Below are 15835 nucleotides of genomic sequence, written 5' to 3'. Positions count from 1 at the left end.
TTGGATACAAAAATATTTCCCAAGCTTTAAACTTCCCAAGGAGCACTGTGCAAGCGATAATATTGAAATGGAAGGAGTATCAGACCACTGCAAATCTACCAAGACCAAGCCGTCCCTCTAAACTTTCAGCTCATACAAGGAGAAGACTGATCAGAGATGCAGCCAAGAGGCCCATGATCACTCTGGATGAACTGCAGAGATCTACAGCTGAGGTGGGAGACTCTGTCCATAGGACAACAATCAGTTGTATATTGCACAAATCTGGCCTTTATGGAAGAGTGGCAAGAAGAAAGCCATTTCTTAAAGATATCCATAAAAAGTGTTGTTTAAAGTTTGCCACAAGCCACCTGGGAGACACACCAAACATGTGGAAGAAGGTGCTCTGGTCAGATGAAACCAAAATGGAACTTTTTGGCAACAATGCAAAACGTTATGTTTGGCGTAAAAGCAACACAGCTCATCACCCTGAACACACCATCCCCACTGTCAAACATGGTGGTGGCAGCATCATGGTTTGGGCCTGCTTTTCTTCAGCAGGGACAGGGAAGATGGTTAAAATTGATGGGAAGATGGATGGAGCCAAATACAGGACCATTCTGGAAGAAAACCTGATGGAGTCTGCAAAAGACCTGAGACAGGGACGGAGATTTGTCTTCCAACAAGACAATGATCCAAAACATAAAGCAAAATCTACAATGGAATGGTTCAAAAATAAACATATCCAGGTGTTAGAATGGCCAAGTCAAAGTCCAGACCTGAATCCAATCGAGAATCTGTGGAAAGAACTGAAAACTGCTGTTCACAAATGCTCTCCATCCAACCTCACTGAGCTCGAGCTGTTTTGCAAGGAGGAATGGGAAAAAATGTCAGTCTCTCGATGTGCAAAACTGATAGAGACATACCCCAAGCGACTTACAGCTGTAATCGCAGCAAAAGGTGGCGCTACAAAGTATTAACTTAAGGGGGCTGAATAATTTTGCACGCCCAATTTTTCAGTTTTTGATTTGTTAAAAAAGTTTGAAATATCCAATAAATGTCGTTCCACTTCATGATTGTGTCCCACTTGTTGTTGATTCTTCACAAAAAAATATAGTTTTATATCTTTATGTTTGAAGCCTGAAATGTGGCAAAAGGTCGCAAAGTTCAAGGGGGCCGAATACTTTCGCAAGGCACTGTATAAGCTATTTTTTCAGTCTCTCGGTCACTGCTTTGATGCACCTGTACTGACCTCGCCTTCTGGATGATAGCGGGGTGAACAGGCAGTGGCTCGGGTGGTTGTTGTCCTTGATATTGCCAACTACTTTAATGATTTTTTAATTGGCAAGGTTAGCAAACGTAAGCATGACATTCCAACAACAAATTCTAAACATCTATGCATAACTGAAAAAATTATTAAAGACAAGCATTGTAATTTAGAATTCAGTAAAGTGAGTGTAGAAGAGGTGAAAAAATGATTGTTGTATCAACAATGACAAGCCACCTGGGTCTGACAACATGGATGGAAAATTACTGAGGATGATAGCAGATGATATTGCCATTCCTATTTGCCATCTCTTCAATCTAAGCCTACAGGAAAGTATCTTCCCTCAGGCCTGGAGGGAAGCAAAAGTCACCCTTTACTGGCTCAAACAGCCGGCCAATCAGCTTGTTACCAACACTTAGTAAACTTTTGGAAAAAATAGTGTTTGACCAGATACAGTGCTATTTCACAGTAAACAAATTAACAACAGATTTTCAGCACTTACATGGAAGGGAACTCAACATGTACTGCACTTACACAAATTACTGATAATTGGCTGAGCGAAATTGATAATACAAATATTGTTGGAGCTGTTTTGTTTGACATCAGTGCAGCTTTTGACATTATCAATGATAATCTGCTGCTGGAAAAACTTGTGTTATGGCTTTACATGCCCTGCTATATTGTGGATTGAGAGTTACCTGTCTAACAAAACACAGAGGGTGTTTTTAATGGAAACCTCTCCAACATAATCCGGGTAGAGTCAGGCATTCCCCAGGGCAGCTGTCTTAGGCCCCTTACTTTTTAAAATCTTTACTAATGACCTGCCAAGGGCTCTGAGTATAGCCTTGTGTCTATGTACTGTATCCTGGTGACTCAACACTATACACATCAGCTACCACAGCAAGTAGAATCACTGCAACACTTAACAAAGAGCTGCAGTTAGTTTCAGATTGGGTGGCAAGAAATAAGTTAGTCCTAAATATTTCAAAAACGAAAAGTGTTTTATTTGGGACAAATCATTCACTAAACCCTAAACCTCAACTAAATATTGTTATGAATAATGTGGGAATTGAGAAAGTTAACTTAAGGATCTGACACTTTTTTCAATTTTCACCTAAAATGACATACCCTAATCTAACTGCCTGTATCTCAGGATGTGAAGCAACGATATACATATTCCTAATACCATTTGAAAGGAAACACTTTGTCATTTGTGGAAATGTGAAATTAATGTAGGAGAATATAACAAGCAAGTAAATTAGTAAATTATAATACAAACAAAATAATGCATTTAAAAAAATGTTTTTGTTATTCCATCTTCTTTGAAATGCAAGAGAAAGGCCATAATATAATATTTCAGTTTAGGTGCAATTGACATTTTTTGGCCACTACATGGCAGCAGTGTGTGTGCAAAGTTTCAGATTGATCCAGTGATGCATTGCAATACTGAACAATAATTTATGTCTAAGGAGACTAAACTGCTTGGAGTAACCCTGAATTGTAAACTGTCATGGTCAAAACATTTTGATGCAACAGTAGCTAAATTATATATACAGGGGGGATACCGGTACAGGATACCGGTTAGTTGAGGCAATATGTACATGTAGGTAGAGTTATTAAAGATGATATAGATGATAACAACAGAGAGTAGTAGCGGTGTAAAGGGGGGGGGGGGGCAGTGAAAATAGTCTGTGTAGCCATTTGATTAGGTGTTCAGGAGTCTTATGGCTTGGGGGTAGAAGCTGTTTAGAAGCCTTTTGGACCTAGACTTGGCGCTCCGGTACCGCTTGCCATGCGGTAGCAGAGAGAACAGTCTATGACTAGGGTGGCTGGAGTCTTTGACCATTTTTAGGGCCTTCCTCTGACACCACCTGGTATAGAGGTCCTGGATGGTCCGTTCACACTACCCTCTGTAGTGCCTTGCAGTCGGAGGCCGAGCAGTTGCCATACCAGGCAGTGATGCAACCAGTCAAGATGCACTCGATGGTGCAGCTGTAGACACCAAGGAACTTGAAGCTCTCAACCTGCTCCCCTACAGCCCCATCTATGAGAATGGGGGCGGGCTCGGTCCTCCTTTTCCTGTAGTCCACAATCATCTCCTTTGTCTTGATCATGTTGGGGGAGAGGTTGTTGTCCTGGCACCACATGGCCAGGTCTCTGGCCTCCTCTCTATAGGCTGTCTCATCGTTGTCATCGGGAAACTTACTGATGGTGTTGGAGTCATGCCTGGTCGTGCAGTCATGAGTGAACAGGGAGTACAGAAGGGGACTGAGCACGCACCCCTGAGGGGCCCCAGTGTTGAGGATCAGAGTGGTGGATGTGTTGTTACCTACCCTTACCACCTGTGGGCAGCCCATCAGGAAGTCCAGGATCCAGTTGCAGAGGGAGGGGTTTAGTCCCAGGGTCCTTAGCTTAGTGATGAGCTTGAGGGCACTATGGTGTTGAACGCTGAGCTGTAGTCAATGAAAAGCATTCTCACACAGGGGTTCCTTTTGTCCAGGTGGGAAAGGGTAGTGTGGAATGCAATAGAGATTGCATCATCTGTGGATCTGGAGTGGATCTAGGATTTCTGATGTAATGGTGTTGATGTGAGCCATGACCAGCCTTTCAAAGCATGGTTCAGTAGTCATTTAGGCAGGGTACCTTAGTGTTCTTGGGCACAGGGACTATGGTGGTATGCTTGAAACATGTTGGTATTACAGATTCAGACAGGAAGAGGTTGAAAATGTCAGTGAAGACACTTGCCAATTGGTCAGCGCACGCTCTGAATACATGCCCTGGAAATCTGTCTGGCCTTGCGGCTTTTTGAATGTTGACTTGTTTAAAGGTCTTACTCACATCGGCTGCGGAGAGCGTGATCACACAGTCGCCTGGAACAGCGGATGCATGTTTCAGTGTTACTTGCCTCGATGCAGCAATTTAAGTAATTTAGCTTGTCTGGTAGGCTCGTGTCACTGGGCAGCTCTCGGCTGTGCTTCCCTTTGTAATCTGTAATAGTTTGCAAGCCCTGCCACATCCAACGAGCGTCGGAGTCGGTGTATTACGATTTAATCTTAGTCCTGTATTGACGCTTTGCCTGTTTGATGGTTTGTCGGAGGGTATGGAGGAATTTCTTAAAAGCTTTTGGGTTAGAGTCCCGCTCCTTGAAAGCCGCAGCTCTACCCTTTAGCTCAGTGCGGATGTTCCCTGTAATCCATGGCTTCTGGTTGGGGTATGTACGAACAGTCACTGTGGGGACGACGTCATCGATGCACTTATTGATGAAGCCAGTGACTGATGTGGTGTACTCATCAATGCCATCGGAAGAATCCCGGAACATGTTCCAGTCTGTGATAGCAAAACAGTCCTGTAGTTTAGCATCTGCATCATCTGACCACTTTTTTATAGACCGAGTCACTGGTGCTTCCTGCTTTAAATTGTGCTTGTAAGCAGGAATCAGGAGGATAGAGTTGTGGTCGGATTTGCCAATGGAAGGGTGAGGGGGAGCTTTGTACGCATCTTTGTGTGTGGAGTAAAGGTGGCCTCGATATTTTTCCCCTCTGGTTGCACATTTAACATGCTGGTAGAAATTTGGTAAAACAGATTAACAGTTTCCCTGCATTAAAGTCCCCGGCCACTAGGAGCGCCGCTTCTGGATGAGCGGTTTCCTGTTTGCTTATGGCCGTATACAGCTCATTGAGTGTGGTCTTAGTGCCAGCATCGGTCTGTGGTGGTATGTAGACAGCTACGAAAAATACAGATGAAAACTCTCAAGGTAGATAGTGTAGCCTACAGCTTATCATGAGATACTCTACCTCAGGTGAGCAAAACCTTGAGACTTCCTTAGATATTGTGCCCCAGCTGTTGTTTACAAATATACGTAGACTGTCACCCCTTGTCTTACCAGAGGCTGCTGTTCTATCCTGCCAATACAGTGTAAAACCCGCCAGCTATATGTTATTCATGTTGTCGTTCAGCCACAACTCGGTAAAACATAAGATACGTTTTTAATGTCCTGTTGGTAGTTCAATCTTGCTCGTAGGTCATCGATTTTATTTTCCAATGATTGCACGTTGGCCAATAGAACTGATGGCAATGGGGGATTATTCGCTCGCCTACAAATTCTCAGAAGGCAGCCCGACATCCGCCCCCTTTTTCTCCGTCTTCTCTTCACACAAATGACGGGGATTTGGGCCTGTTCCCGGGAAAGCAGTATATCCGTCACGTCGGACTCGTTAAAGGAAAAAGCTTCTTCCAGTTCGTGGTGAGCAATCGATGTTCTGATGTCCATAAGTTATTTTCGGTCATAAGAGACAGTAGCAGCAACATGTACAAAATAAAAAAAATAAGTTACAAACATCGCAAAACACAAACAAATAACAGTTTGTTAGGAGCACGTAAAACGTCATCCATCCTCTCTGATGTCATTCTACTAAAGCCTGTCGCATGCTTCCCAGTTGAAACAGTTTGCACAGCACGGCCCCATTCTCATCGACGGGGCTGCTGTGGAACAGGTTGAGAGCTTCAAGTTCCTTGGTGTCCACATCACCAACAAACTACCATGGTCCAAGCACACCAAGACAGTCGTGAAGAGGGCACGACAAAACCAATTCCACCCTCAGGAGTCTGAAAAGATTTGGCATGGGTCCTCAGATCCTGAAAAGGTTCTACAGCTGCACCAGTACATCACTGGGGCCAAGCTTCCTGCCATCCAGGACCTCTATACCAGGCGGTGTCAGAGGAAGACTTCAACCATCCTAGTCATAGACTGTTCTCTCTGCTACCGCATGACAAGTGGTACCGGAGCACCAAGTCTAGATCCAAGAAGCTTCTAAACAGCTTCTTTCCCCAAGCCTTAAGACTCCTGAACATCTAATCAAATGGCTACCCAGACTACTTGCATTGCCCCCCTCTTTTACGCTGCTGCTACTCTGTTATTATCTATGCATAGTCACTTTAATAACTCTACCTACATGTACATATTACCTCAATTACCTTGCGTAGTCGATGCCCCCGCACATTGACTCTGTACCGGTACCCCCTGTACATAGCCTCACTATTGTTATGTTACTGCTGCTCTTTAATAATTTGTTTCTTTTATTTCTTATTCTTTTTTTTCAGGCATTTTTTAAATATTTTTTAAAAACTGCATTGTTGGTTAAGGGCTTGTAAGTAAAAATTTCACTGTTGTATTCGGTGCATGTGACATAAAATGTGATTTGATTTTGATTTATTGGTCCAGACTAGACTGTGTTCAATGCTGCCCCCTGCTGTTTATTTACATAACAGCAACCAGATCAGGCCTAGACCTCTTTCTGACGCACCGACTAGATGTTCTTCCATCTGACTAGTCCCCAACTGTGTGTCTTTTGCTCTGTTCTATTCTGGTATTTCTGTTCTATTGCTGCTGTAGTTGTAAAGCCTATAGTAATTTACAGATTTGTTGTTGATCTTGATGTGCCACTGCCTCACTGCCTTTGCTATTTCATATTAGGTACAATTTGATGATGTGTCATTGCCGCTCACGGTTGTCTTGTGTTTTCTTTTGTGTGTTTGTGTGTATGTGTACCTGCTTGCCTGTGTGTGCGTCTGTTGTGTGTTTGTGTGTGTGTTCCAGATGACGTGCTGGCCAGGGATGCCGGGGAGTGTGTAATCTGTCTGGAGGAGCTGCAGCAAGGAAACACCATCGCCAGACTGCCGTGCCTCTGCATCTATCACAAAAGGTGAGACGGTGGGACTAATCAAATGGCACCATGTCCCTTATATAGTGAACTACTTTTGATTAGGGTCAATTGGGGGCTCTGGTCAAAAGTAGGTTGCCACAGGAAATAGGGTGCCATTTTAGGACACACCTTCAGACTGAGCTCAGTTCCTGATCCTGACTGTACAATACGCACGCAGGCTCACAGGATTACACACAGCCTGAAATGACCACTAGATTAATTATACTCAGTGGGGCAATACATTTAGGCCCTTGCCATGTACTGTAGCTAAGGCCAGAGAGATATGTGCATTCATGTGATGATGGTGGGTTTTCTCCTCTTTCTGTTCAGCTGTATAGACTCCTGGTTTGAGATCAATCGTTCCTGCCCTGAGCATCCTTCAGACTGACTGACCTCTGTGCTCCTACTCCTACTGTTCAAGGTGAGAGCATCTCCTCACCTCCTTCTCTTCCACACAGGAGACTGATGACACGAGGTGTTTCAAAGAACATTATGATCCACATAGCTCACTCACTCGCTGCATAATGCATACGTAGTACGCACACATATGACCACCCTCAATAAAACTCACATTCTTAGTCAATTTGAGGCTAGAGCATACTGTAAGCGTAAATTATGCACTCTAAATAACCTTCTGAACTGTCTTTGAGTATCCACTTTAATGTATGGTTAACATCTCCCCTCTATTTCTCTCTTTATCTATCAGGACACTTTATGTTCCTATCATGGATATCTGGACACTGAAGTAACCAAAAAAACTAAACAATCAAAACAACCTATCTATCAATTGATCTATCAATCTATCAAGAGAATTCCTAGCAAACGGAACCAAAAGAAAAAACATTAAGCTTATACTTTCACTTCCACATGCATAAAAGAGTGCCCCTCCTCCCTGCCACCTCCCCCCTAGCCCTAAAGGCTGCTAACTGCCAGTCCCTATGTTGGCCCAACTAGGCTGACCATCCCTCCAGGCCAACTGCCTCACCAGGCTGCTTGGCCCCCCAGCCAGCCAGTCACCACGCCACACGGCCTGGTCCTCTCTGGGCTCCTCCGGGGGTCTGGCCCTTGCTCTGCTCTGCCTTCCATTTTGCCTCCTGAGTTTGTCCCTGCCTGGCTCCATATCACTCATCTGGATCCAGCCATCTCATGGCCTTCATCAGGAAGAGACAGAGGAGGATAATGAAGAAAAAGATGAAGAATAGGGCTGGATGAACCCTGTGTGCCAGGGCAGGGTCGACTCCCAGGGCGTTGTCTGGTAATGCAACAAAAGGCTTTCCCCCAATCCCCAGAGTTACAGCACCCACCCACCCAATCATTAGTTGAAGAGACATGCGCTTGTCTTAGTCTTTACTTTGAGGTGGAGCAGCGATGTGTGAAGTGCAGCATTGGTGTGGCAGGCAGGGTCTGTCTATGTAGGTTTCTGTTTGGGTTATGTGTGTGTGTGTGTGTGTGGAGGGGTGTAGATAATGCTTCTATATGTGTCGGGGCAGTGAAAATATCAGTCAGACTACACCTGTTCTGTGTGCGTTAGTGTGTGGAGGGGTACGTCGTTTATGCTTGGTGGTGGGTGAATGTGTGTGAGTGTGCTTATGTGTCGTGGGGGACTGTTGGGGGTCGTTGGTTTATGTTTTTCTATGTTCTGGGGCTGTGAGGATGACGTCCGTAAGCATACATGTGGTGTGGTTGAGGTTGGGGTGATGATGCAGCCATCTCTGTAGTGTGAGAGCCTGATTTGCTAAAGGGTCAAATAGAAGTCTGAGACAATACTATGTGTTGGTCTGTGTTTGAAATGTTTACAATTTAGATGTCCATTTTCCCTGTGTGAATGTGGTATCGCTCCCTTTATTTTGCTAATGTTTACAGTTACATAAACTCGACATGACATACACACTCTTTCTCCTTGTTTTTGTCCACCAGGTTTTTGCTGCGATGGGGAAACGCTGACCAGAATTTGTAATTTCCCTGTAAGGGCCTTGAGTGTGTTCATGTGTGTGTATGTGTGATGCCTCTTGATCTAAGCTACTGTCTGTGCCCCACATGTTTTCTGATGAAATAGGTCAGGTCCTCTCTGGTTGTGTTGGCTGATGTGACTTAATGTAACGGACATATTAAAGACCTATCAACCCAAAAATGACAGTCACATCGTGGAGCTATTCCGGGGTTATAACTTATTTATTCACATTTAACAAGATTTGTTTTCGCAAATCTGTCAGAAAACATACATTACTCTTCAGAATGCCTCTAGTGTATAAAGAATAACAGAGTGATGATTCTGGAAGAAAAATACTAACATAGCTCAACAAATGGGTGAATATTTTTTCAATTTCTGTAGGGTGAAAATGTAGAGAATATAGTACCTGTGAGGCCACTATAAACAATGAATTAGCAAGCAGACAACCACCAAGCTTCAACTGAACAAGGAACACAGGGAAGGCAGACTACGAGTCAGTTATGATAGAGTATACTATACAAATTCATGTCTCCTGCTAACTGTATCCCTGCCCGACTCTGCTAAAGGGCCATATACCTTGATTTCATTTCATGTTTTGAGATGACTTTTTTTCCAAGGATGTGAATGGGTGCCTGTTTTGGAGGTACCAACTAATTGTTTGATGATTTTGATGTGCAATCTGTGGGATGAATACTGATAATGATATATACACAGTACCAGTCAAAAGTTTGGACACAGCAACTCCTTCAAGGGTTTTTCTTTATTTGTACTATTTTCTACACTGTAGAATAATAGTGAAGACATCAAAACCTTCAAATAACACATATGGAATCATGCAGTAACCAAAAAAGTGTTAAATGAATCAATATATGTTTTGTATTTTAGATTCTTCAAAATAGCCACCCATTGCCTTGATGATAGCTTTGCACTCCATCACTCTCCTTCTTGATCAAATAGCCCTTACAAGCTTCAGGTGTGTTGGGTCATTGTCCAGCTGAAAAACAAATGATAGTCCCACTAAGCGCAAACCAGATGGGATGGCTTATCGCTGCAGAATGCTGTGTAAACCATGCTGGTTAAGTGTGCCTTGAATTCTAAATAAATCACAGATAGTGTCACCAGCAAAGCCTCCCCACACCATCACACCTCCTCCTCCATGCTTCACAGTGGGAACCACACCTGCAGAGATCATCCGTTCACCTACTCTGCGTCTCACAAAGACACGGCGGTTGGAACCAAAAATCAAACATTTGGACTCATCAGAGCCACGGACAGATTTCCACTGGTCTAATGTCCATTGCTCATATTTCTTGGCCCAAGCAAGTCTCTTCTTATTATTTGTGTCCTTAAGTAGTGGTTTCTTTGCAGCAATTTGACAATGAAGGCCTGATTCACGCAGTCTCCTCTGAACAGTTAATGTTGAGATGTGTCTGTTACTTGAACTCTGTGAAGCATTTGATGCTTGATGGTTTTTACACTTGAAGTTCTTGAAATGTTCCGGATTGACTGACCTTCATGTCTTGAAGTAATGATGGACTGTCGTTTCTCTTTGCTTATTTGAGCTGTTCTTGCCATAATATGAACTTGGTATTTTACCAAATAGGGCTATCTTCTGTACACCACCCCTACCTTGTCACAACACAACTGATTGGCTCAAACTCATTAAGAAGGAATGAAATTCCACACCTGTTAATTGAAATGCATTCCAGGTGACTACCTCATGAAGCTCGGGCTCCAGGCCAGCTGTCTAAGGCAATTAATCTCAGTGCAAGAGGCGTCACTACAGTCCCTGGTTCGATTCTAGGCTGTATCACATCTGGCCATGATTGGGAGTCCCATAGGGCGGCGCACAATTGGCCCAGCGTCGTCCGGGTTAGGCCGGGGTAAGCCGTCATTGTAAATAAGAATTTGTTTGTAACTGACTTGCCTAGTTAAATAAAGATTCAATTAAAAAAAAACATACAAAAAAGCTGGTTGAGAGAATGCCACGGGCGTGCAATACTACCATCAAGGAAAAGGGTGGCTACTTTGAAGAATCTCAAATATATTTAGATTTTTTTCTAACACTTTTTTGGTTACTACATGATTCCATATGTGTTATTTCATAGTTTTGATGTCTTCACTATTATTCTACAATGTAGAAATGTGTAAAATAAAGAAAAATGCTGGAATGAGTAGGTGTGTCCAAACGTTTGACTGGTACTGTATATAAATATATATATATATAAATATATATATATATAATAAATAAATGACAAAATAAACATGCCTTTTCATGTAATTTCCTTAACTAGATTCAGGCTTAAATGTTAAGTTCAACAAATCTACTCAATAAATAATGGTGTGCTAATGCTTGTCATTAAGCTACTTTGTTGACCCATCACCTAATGTTAAAAGGCAAAAGCTGTGTTCTCTTCTGTCCTGAATAGATTGATGGATTCTCTTGAGGAGAAAACTGGGATCACTCCTGTGACTACTTACGGGTGTTATTGCTCTGTTGCATAAAGCCTGGGTTGTTTTTCTCTAGTCTCATTGGCTTGTCTCAACACATGTCACCACTGAGCAAATAAGATTGTAAGAAGAAATCTTTAGAGACATGAGCAACTTCACCATGGCAATATAAATAAATACTTAACTCTCTATCAGAAGGGGCCATTTACAGTTTAAGTACAGTATGCACATATCAACGGCACAAAATAGAGCAGAAACAAAATGCAAACTGATGGATTTAGTTAATTACAAGTAGTCAATAAAAAATGTCAAGCCATACAGTTATATTGTAGTAAAATCTAAAGAAGCATTTAATTCTGAGGAACTTAAGAAGATTAACAGAGGACAGACAATAATACACAATTTGCCCTTGGGACTAGTCAGTCACTCACGCTACAAAAACAAATATACCAAACGCCTGACACCCAGTGGCAGACAGAGGTATTGCATCCCTAAGTAGTACTGTACACTTCATTCATTTATTCAGTGCTCTGTGATAAGGTGATAGCTTCAGTACCTTCAGTTACAGTAACTTCCCAGGATTCATTAGGTTATTTGGGGTCCAGAGTGGCCTTGAGGACCTGCATGACCTCCATGGCAAGGGGTCCCATCTCCTCACGAAGCAACACTTGTTTCCCAGGCCGACCCCGTGCTTCCATGTGCATGTCCCGTCCAGTACCACTGCTTTTCTACAGACTGAGAGAGAAACAGAGAAATATGAAGACAGGGATAAGAGAGAATGAGTTCCATGGTGAGGTACAAGGGGCCGATCAATGACGAGGTAGGAAAAACTAGGGAGAAAATATAGAGGAAAGAGAGACCTACAGTACCTGGCCAGTCTCTCAGTGAACTCTAGTGACCTCATCCTGGTCATTAGGGGTACATGACCATTATACAGTGGAAGTTTCCATCTCCAACATAACCCACAATCAGACCTCAGGAGAGAAAGAAGCCGTAAGACACTACTGTGCACACAAACATATACAAGTACATCAGTTCCCCAACTAGCAGCCCAAAGGCAGTTTTATTTGGCCCATCCAGTTTTCTGAGCAAAATAGTATTATTATTATTAAATTATTTTTTTTAATGTTCATTGTTGGACATAAAAGACTGTAAAAACACCAGGAAATCAGCACCAAGTGATTTACAGTGCCTTCGGAAAGCTTTCAGAACCCTTGACTTTTTTTCCACTGCGTTGTCTTGGCTGTGTGCTTTGGGCTGTTGTCCTGTTGGAAGGTGAACCTTCACCCCAGTCTGAGGTCCTGAGCGCTCCCGAGCAGGTTTTCATCAAGGATCTCTCTGTACTTTGCTCTGTTCATCTTTGCTTTCGATCCTGACTAGTCTCCCAGTCCCTGCCGCTGAATTACATCTCCACCGCATGATGCTGCCACCACCATGCTTCACCGTGGGGATGGTGCCAGGTTTCCTCCAGACATGATGCTTGGCATTCAGGCCAAAGAGTTCAATTTTGGTTTCGTCAGACCAGAGAATCTTGTTTCTCATGGTCTGAGAGTCTTTAGGTGCTTTTTGGCAAACTCCAAGCGGGCTGTCATATTGCCTTTTACTGAGAAGTGGCTTCCGTCTGGCAACTCTACCATAAAGGCCTCATTGGTGGAGTGCTGCATAGCTGGTTGTCCTGCTGGAAGGTTCTCCCATCTCCACAGATGAACTCTGGAGCTCTGTCAGAGTGATCATCGGGTTCTTATTCACCTCCTTGACCAAGGCCCTTCTCCCCCGATTGCTCAGTTTGTCTGGGCTGCCAGCTCTAGGAATAGTCTTGGTCACCAACAGCACACATCAATAAACATTCATGTGTAACAGGAAGCTGGTTTGATGTTGATAATGATGTGTTTTCCTGTGTGCCAAATACACCAGATGTTGTTGTTGTTGTGGGGGGAGGCCAGAGGGAGGTGCTCATTTTGGAAGTGGGCTGCTCATTTGATGGCTACATGGAGCAGGCCTTTGCCCACAACAGCCCCTCGTTGCATGCTTGGACAGCATCGGGTGTAGGTGCAGGCTGGCGACGCTGATATTTTACAGTCTTGGACACATACACAGGCTTGCAGTGCATGGCCTCCAGATTGCAGGCCTACCAAGACTAGGACAAGGCAGTTGGCTAGGTATTGCTCTATTTCAGCTGTCGTGGACAGCCTGGCTGTTTGGAAAAGGAGGTGCTTTCTGAACCCTTGAGTGACCATGCATGTTTGAATGTACATTTGATTGGGGGATTCAAATAAAGTGTGTGTGTGTGAGAGTGAGTGAGTGAGTGAGTGAGTGAGTGAGTGAGTGAGTGAGTGAGTGAGTGAGTGAGTGAGTGAGTGAGTGAGTGAGTGAGAGAGAGAGAGAGAGAGAGAGAGAGAGAGAGAGAGAGAGGACACACCTGCTCAGTGCCAGACGGCTGAGCTCACGTGCACAGACTCGTCTCTGCCATGTTGCTGCCTGACTGCTTCACTCAAGGACACTCCATCTTCACCACACACAAAGCGGAATGCAGGGATCACTGCTCCTACTCACCACTCTATTAGGCTAATAATAGCATAATAATATTTAATCCGTACTTGAACAAAGGGACTACACAAGAACCACATAGGCTTACTGCACTTAATTGTTCAAGTGCATACCCTGCATCTATAGACATTATAGGTTGAAAGGTGAAAAAACAGCATAGACAAACATTATATTCACATCCTGTTTCCATTGATCATCCTTGAGATGTGATTTTCTGGATTTTTTTTTCTCATTTTGTCTGTCATAGTTGAAGTGTACCTATGATGAAAATTACAGGCCTCTCTCATCTTTTTAAGTGGGAGAACTTGCACAATTGGTGGCTGACTAAATACTTTTTGCCCCACTGTATATCTTGCACAGAATTCAACCTACCTGATGTGATGCAATTTTCCAGATATTTTACAACTTTTTTTCTCTGGCCTCCATTGATTTAGTCACCTTAATTCTGACCATCATACATGCATAAAAACTCCAATAACTTTATTATCTACACAATTAATTCATTATTTTATCCATTCGTCAAAAGATGCGTTTGGTTGCTGGATGAGTCTTATGATATAAGAGAAGCACAGAGAGGCCAGAAATAGCCAGACTTAAAAATTGGGTTAAGAAACCGAAGTTGGGTTTTGGAGAAACGGCATCAGTTTGTGCAAGCAATACAGCGGAAGAAGGCACGGCAAAAGAGTGGTGAACGCATAAACGTGGTCATGGAAAACGAGGAAGAGGGAGAAGAGCCGAGTGCAGTGGGAAGATGTGTGTTGAGGAAGAATGGCGCCAAGTAAAAACTGTATTCTGCTGTCGCTGATGGCTCAGAAATTGAACCTGACAAGAGTGAGTATGAATTACCTGTGGTGGCAAGTGTTGTGAAGACCTCCAAGTCTGAGCCTGATGGTCATGCAAAGGGGTGAGTGGGAGTGAGATTTTGGGAGAAAGTAGATCCCTGCCTTTTGGCTGATCCATATGCAGTCTCGGGCCAGGGTAGAAAAGAAGTCGGGTACTGTTTAATCGGTGAAGCTAGCTCAGCTGCAGAAAAGTACATGGGTATACGAGGTTTTACTGCAGAAGAGCTACAAGGTGTGTTGAACGAAAGGGTCCTGCCCTCCCAGGCTGTCGGCCTGGTGTAGAATCAGTTAGGGTCAAAGTAGTCGAATGGGGTGGTGATATTAATTTGAATTAAATAGTGGTATATAGGCGTAGAGTTAGTTGGTGTTGCAATGTTTTCCTTTCCCCCCGTCCTTTAACATTTTTGTATCACGAAATAGAACGTAATTGACTACACACTACCACACAGTAGGTGGCGGCATGCACAAACAAAATGTGCGAACGCCATGCTACCAAAGAAAAAGAAGACAAAGAAAATATGCGTTTTTGATTGGACACCCTATATAAAATTGCTTTTGACTAAAATGAAAACGTGTCAGTTTCACAAGGTTGGAGTAACAAGATGTTCAACTACTTAAGACATTGGCTAGAAATTCGGTTGTGCCTTTAGATTTCAAGAAAGTTAACAACTAAGGAATCATTTTTCACTTATCTCATTGACTTCTAAACCCCAAATCCCAGTTTCCACGAGTTACCACAACTACAAAGTCAAGATTGGCTATATCAGTAGCAGTTAAATGTACCTACATGTAATCGAAAATGTAATCTACTTAATCCCCAAAAGTAATTGTTTTAATTGCTTTATTTAAAAAAAAATGTTAATCATGAGATGGCCATAAACAATAACTAGTAATGCTGTATACTCCAAGAAAGGTTCAGATATCATCTTTATGGTAAGAAAGTGTAATACATTGCTGAGGTGTAGTCACTTTTGAGGACACAAGCTCAAGTGCACAGTAAAAACATGATAGATATATGGAAATATGAAATATTATACTGCATATTATTTATTTCCTATTCAACAACACTGTATGAATAAGGCTTGAAATGACTTGTATG

At 43.0% G+C, this 15835-nt stretch overlaps 1 protein-coding gene across 1 annotated transcript in view; it reads left to right on the top strand.

The window, feature by feature from the left end:
- Positions 1-8831, top strand: part of LOC110513605 (E3 ubiquitin-protein ligase znrf1) — a 45459-nt gene extending 36628 nt beyond the window's left edge. The window contains exons 3-5 of the mRNA XM_021593400.2: positions 6840-6945; positions 7276-7366; positions 7652-8831. Of these exons, the coding sequence (XP_021449075.1) occupies positions 6840-6945; positions 7276-7333 (164 nt within the window). The 3' untranslated portion in view covers positions 7334-7366; positions 7652-8831. The remainder of the gene's footprint in view (positions 1-6839; positions 6946-7275; positions 7367-7651) is intronic.
- Positions 8832-15835: the final 7004 nt, after the last annotated feature.

This window comes from Oncorhynchus mykiss, chromosome 1 (genome assembly GCF_013265735.2).
Source record: "Oncorhynchus mykiss isolate Arlee chromosome 1, USDA_OmykA_1.1, whole genome shotgun sequence".
NCBI classification, from domain to species: Eukaryota; Metazoa; Chordata; class Actinopteri; order Salmoniformes; family Salmonidae; genus Oncorhynchus; species Oncorhynchus mykiss.
This window is presented reverse-complemented; position numbering and strand designations above follow the sequence as displayed.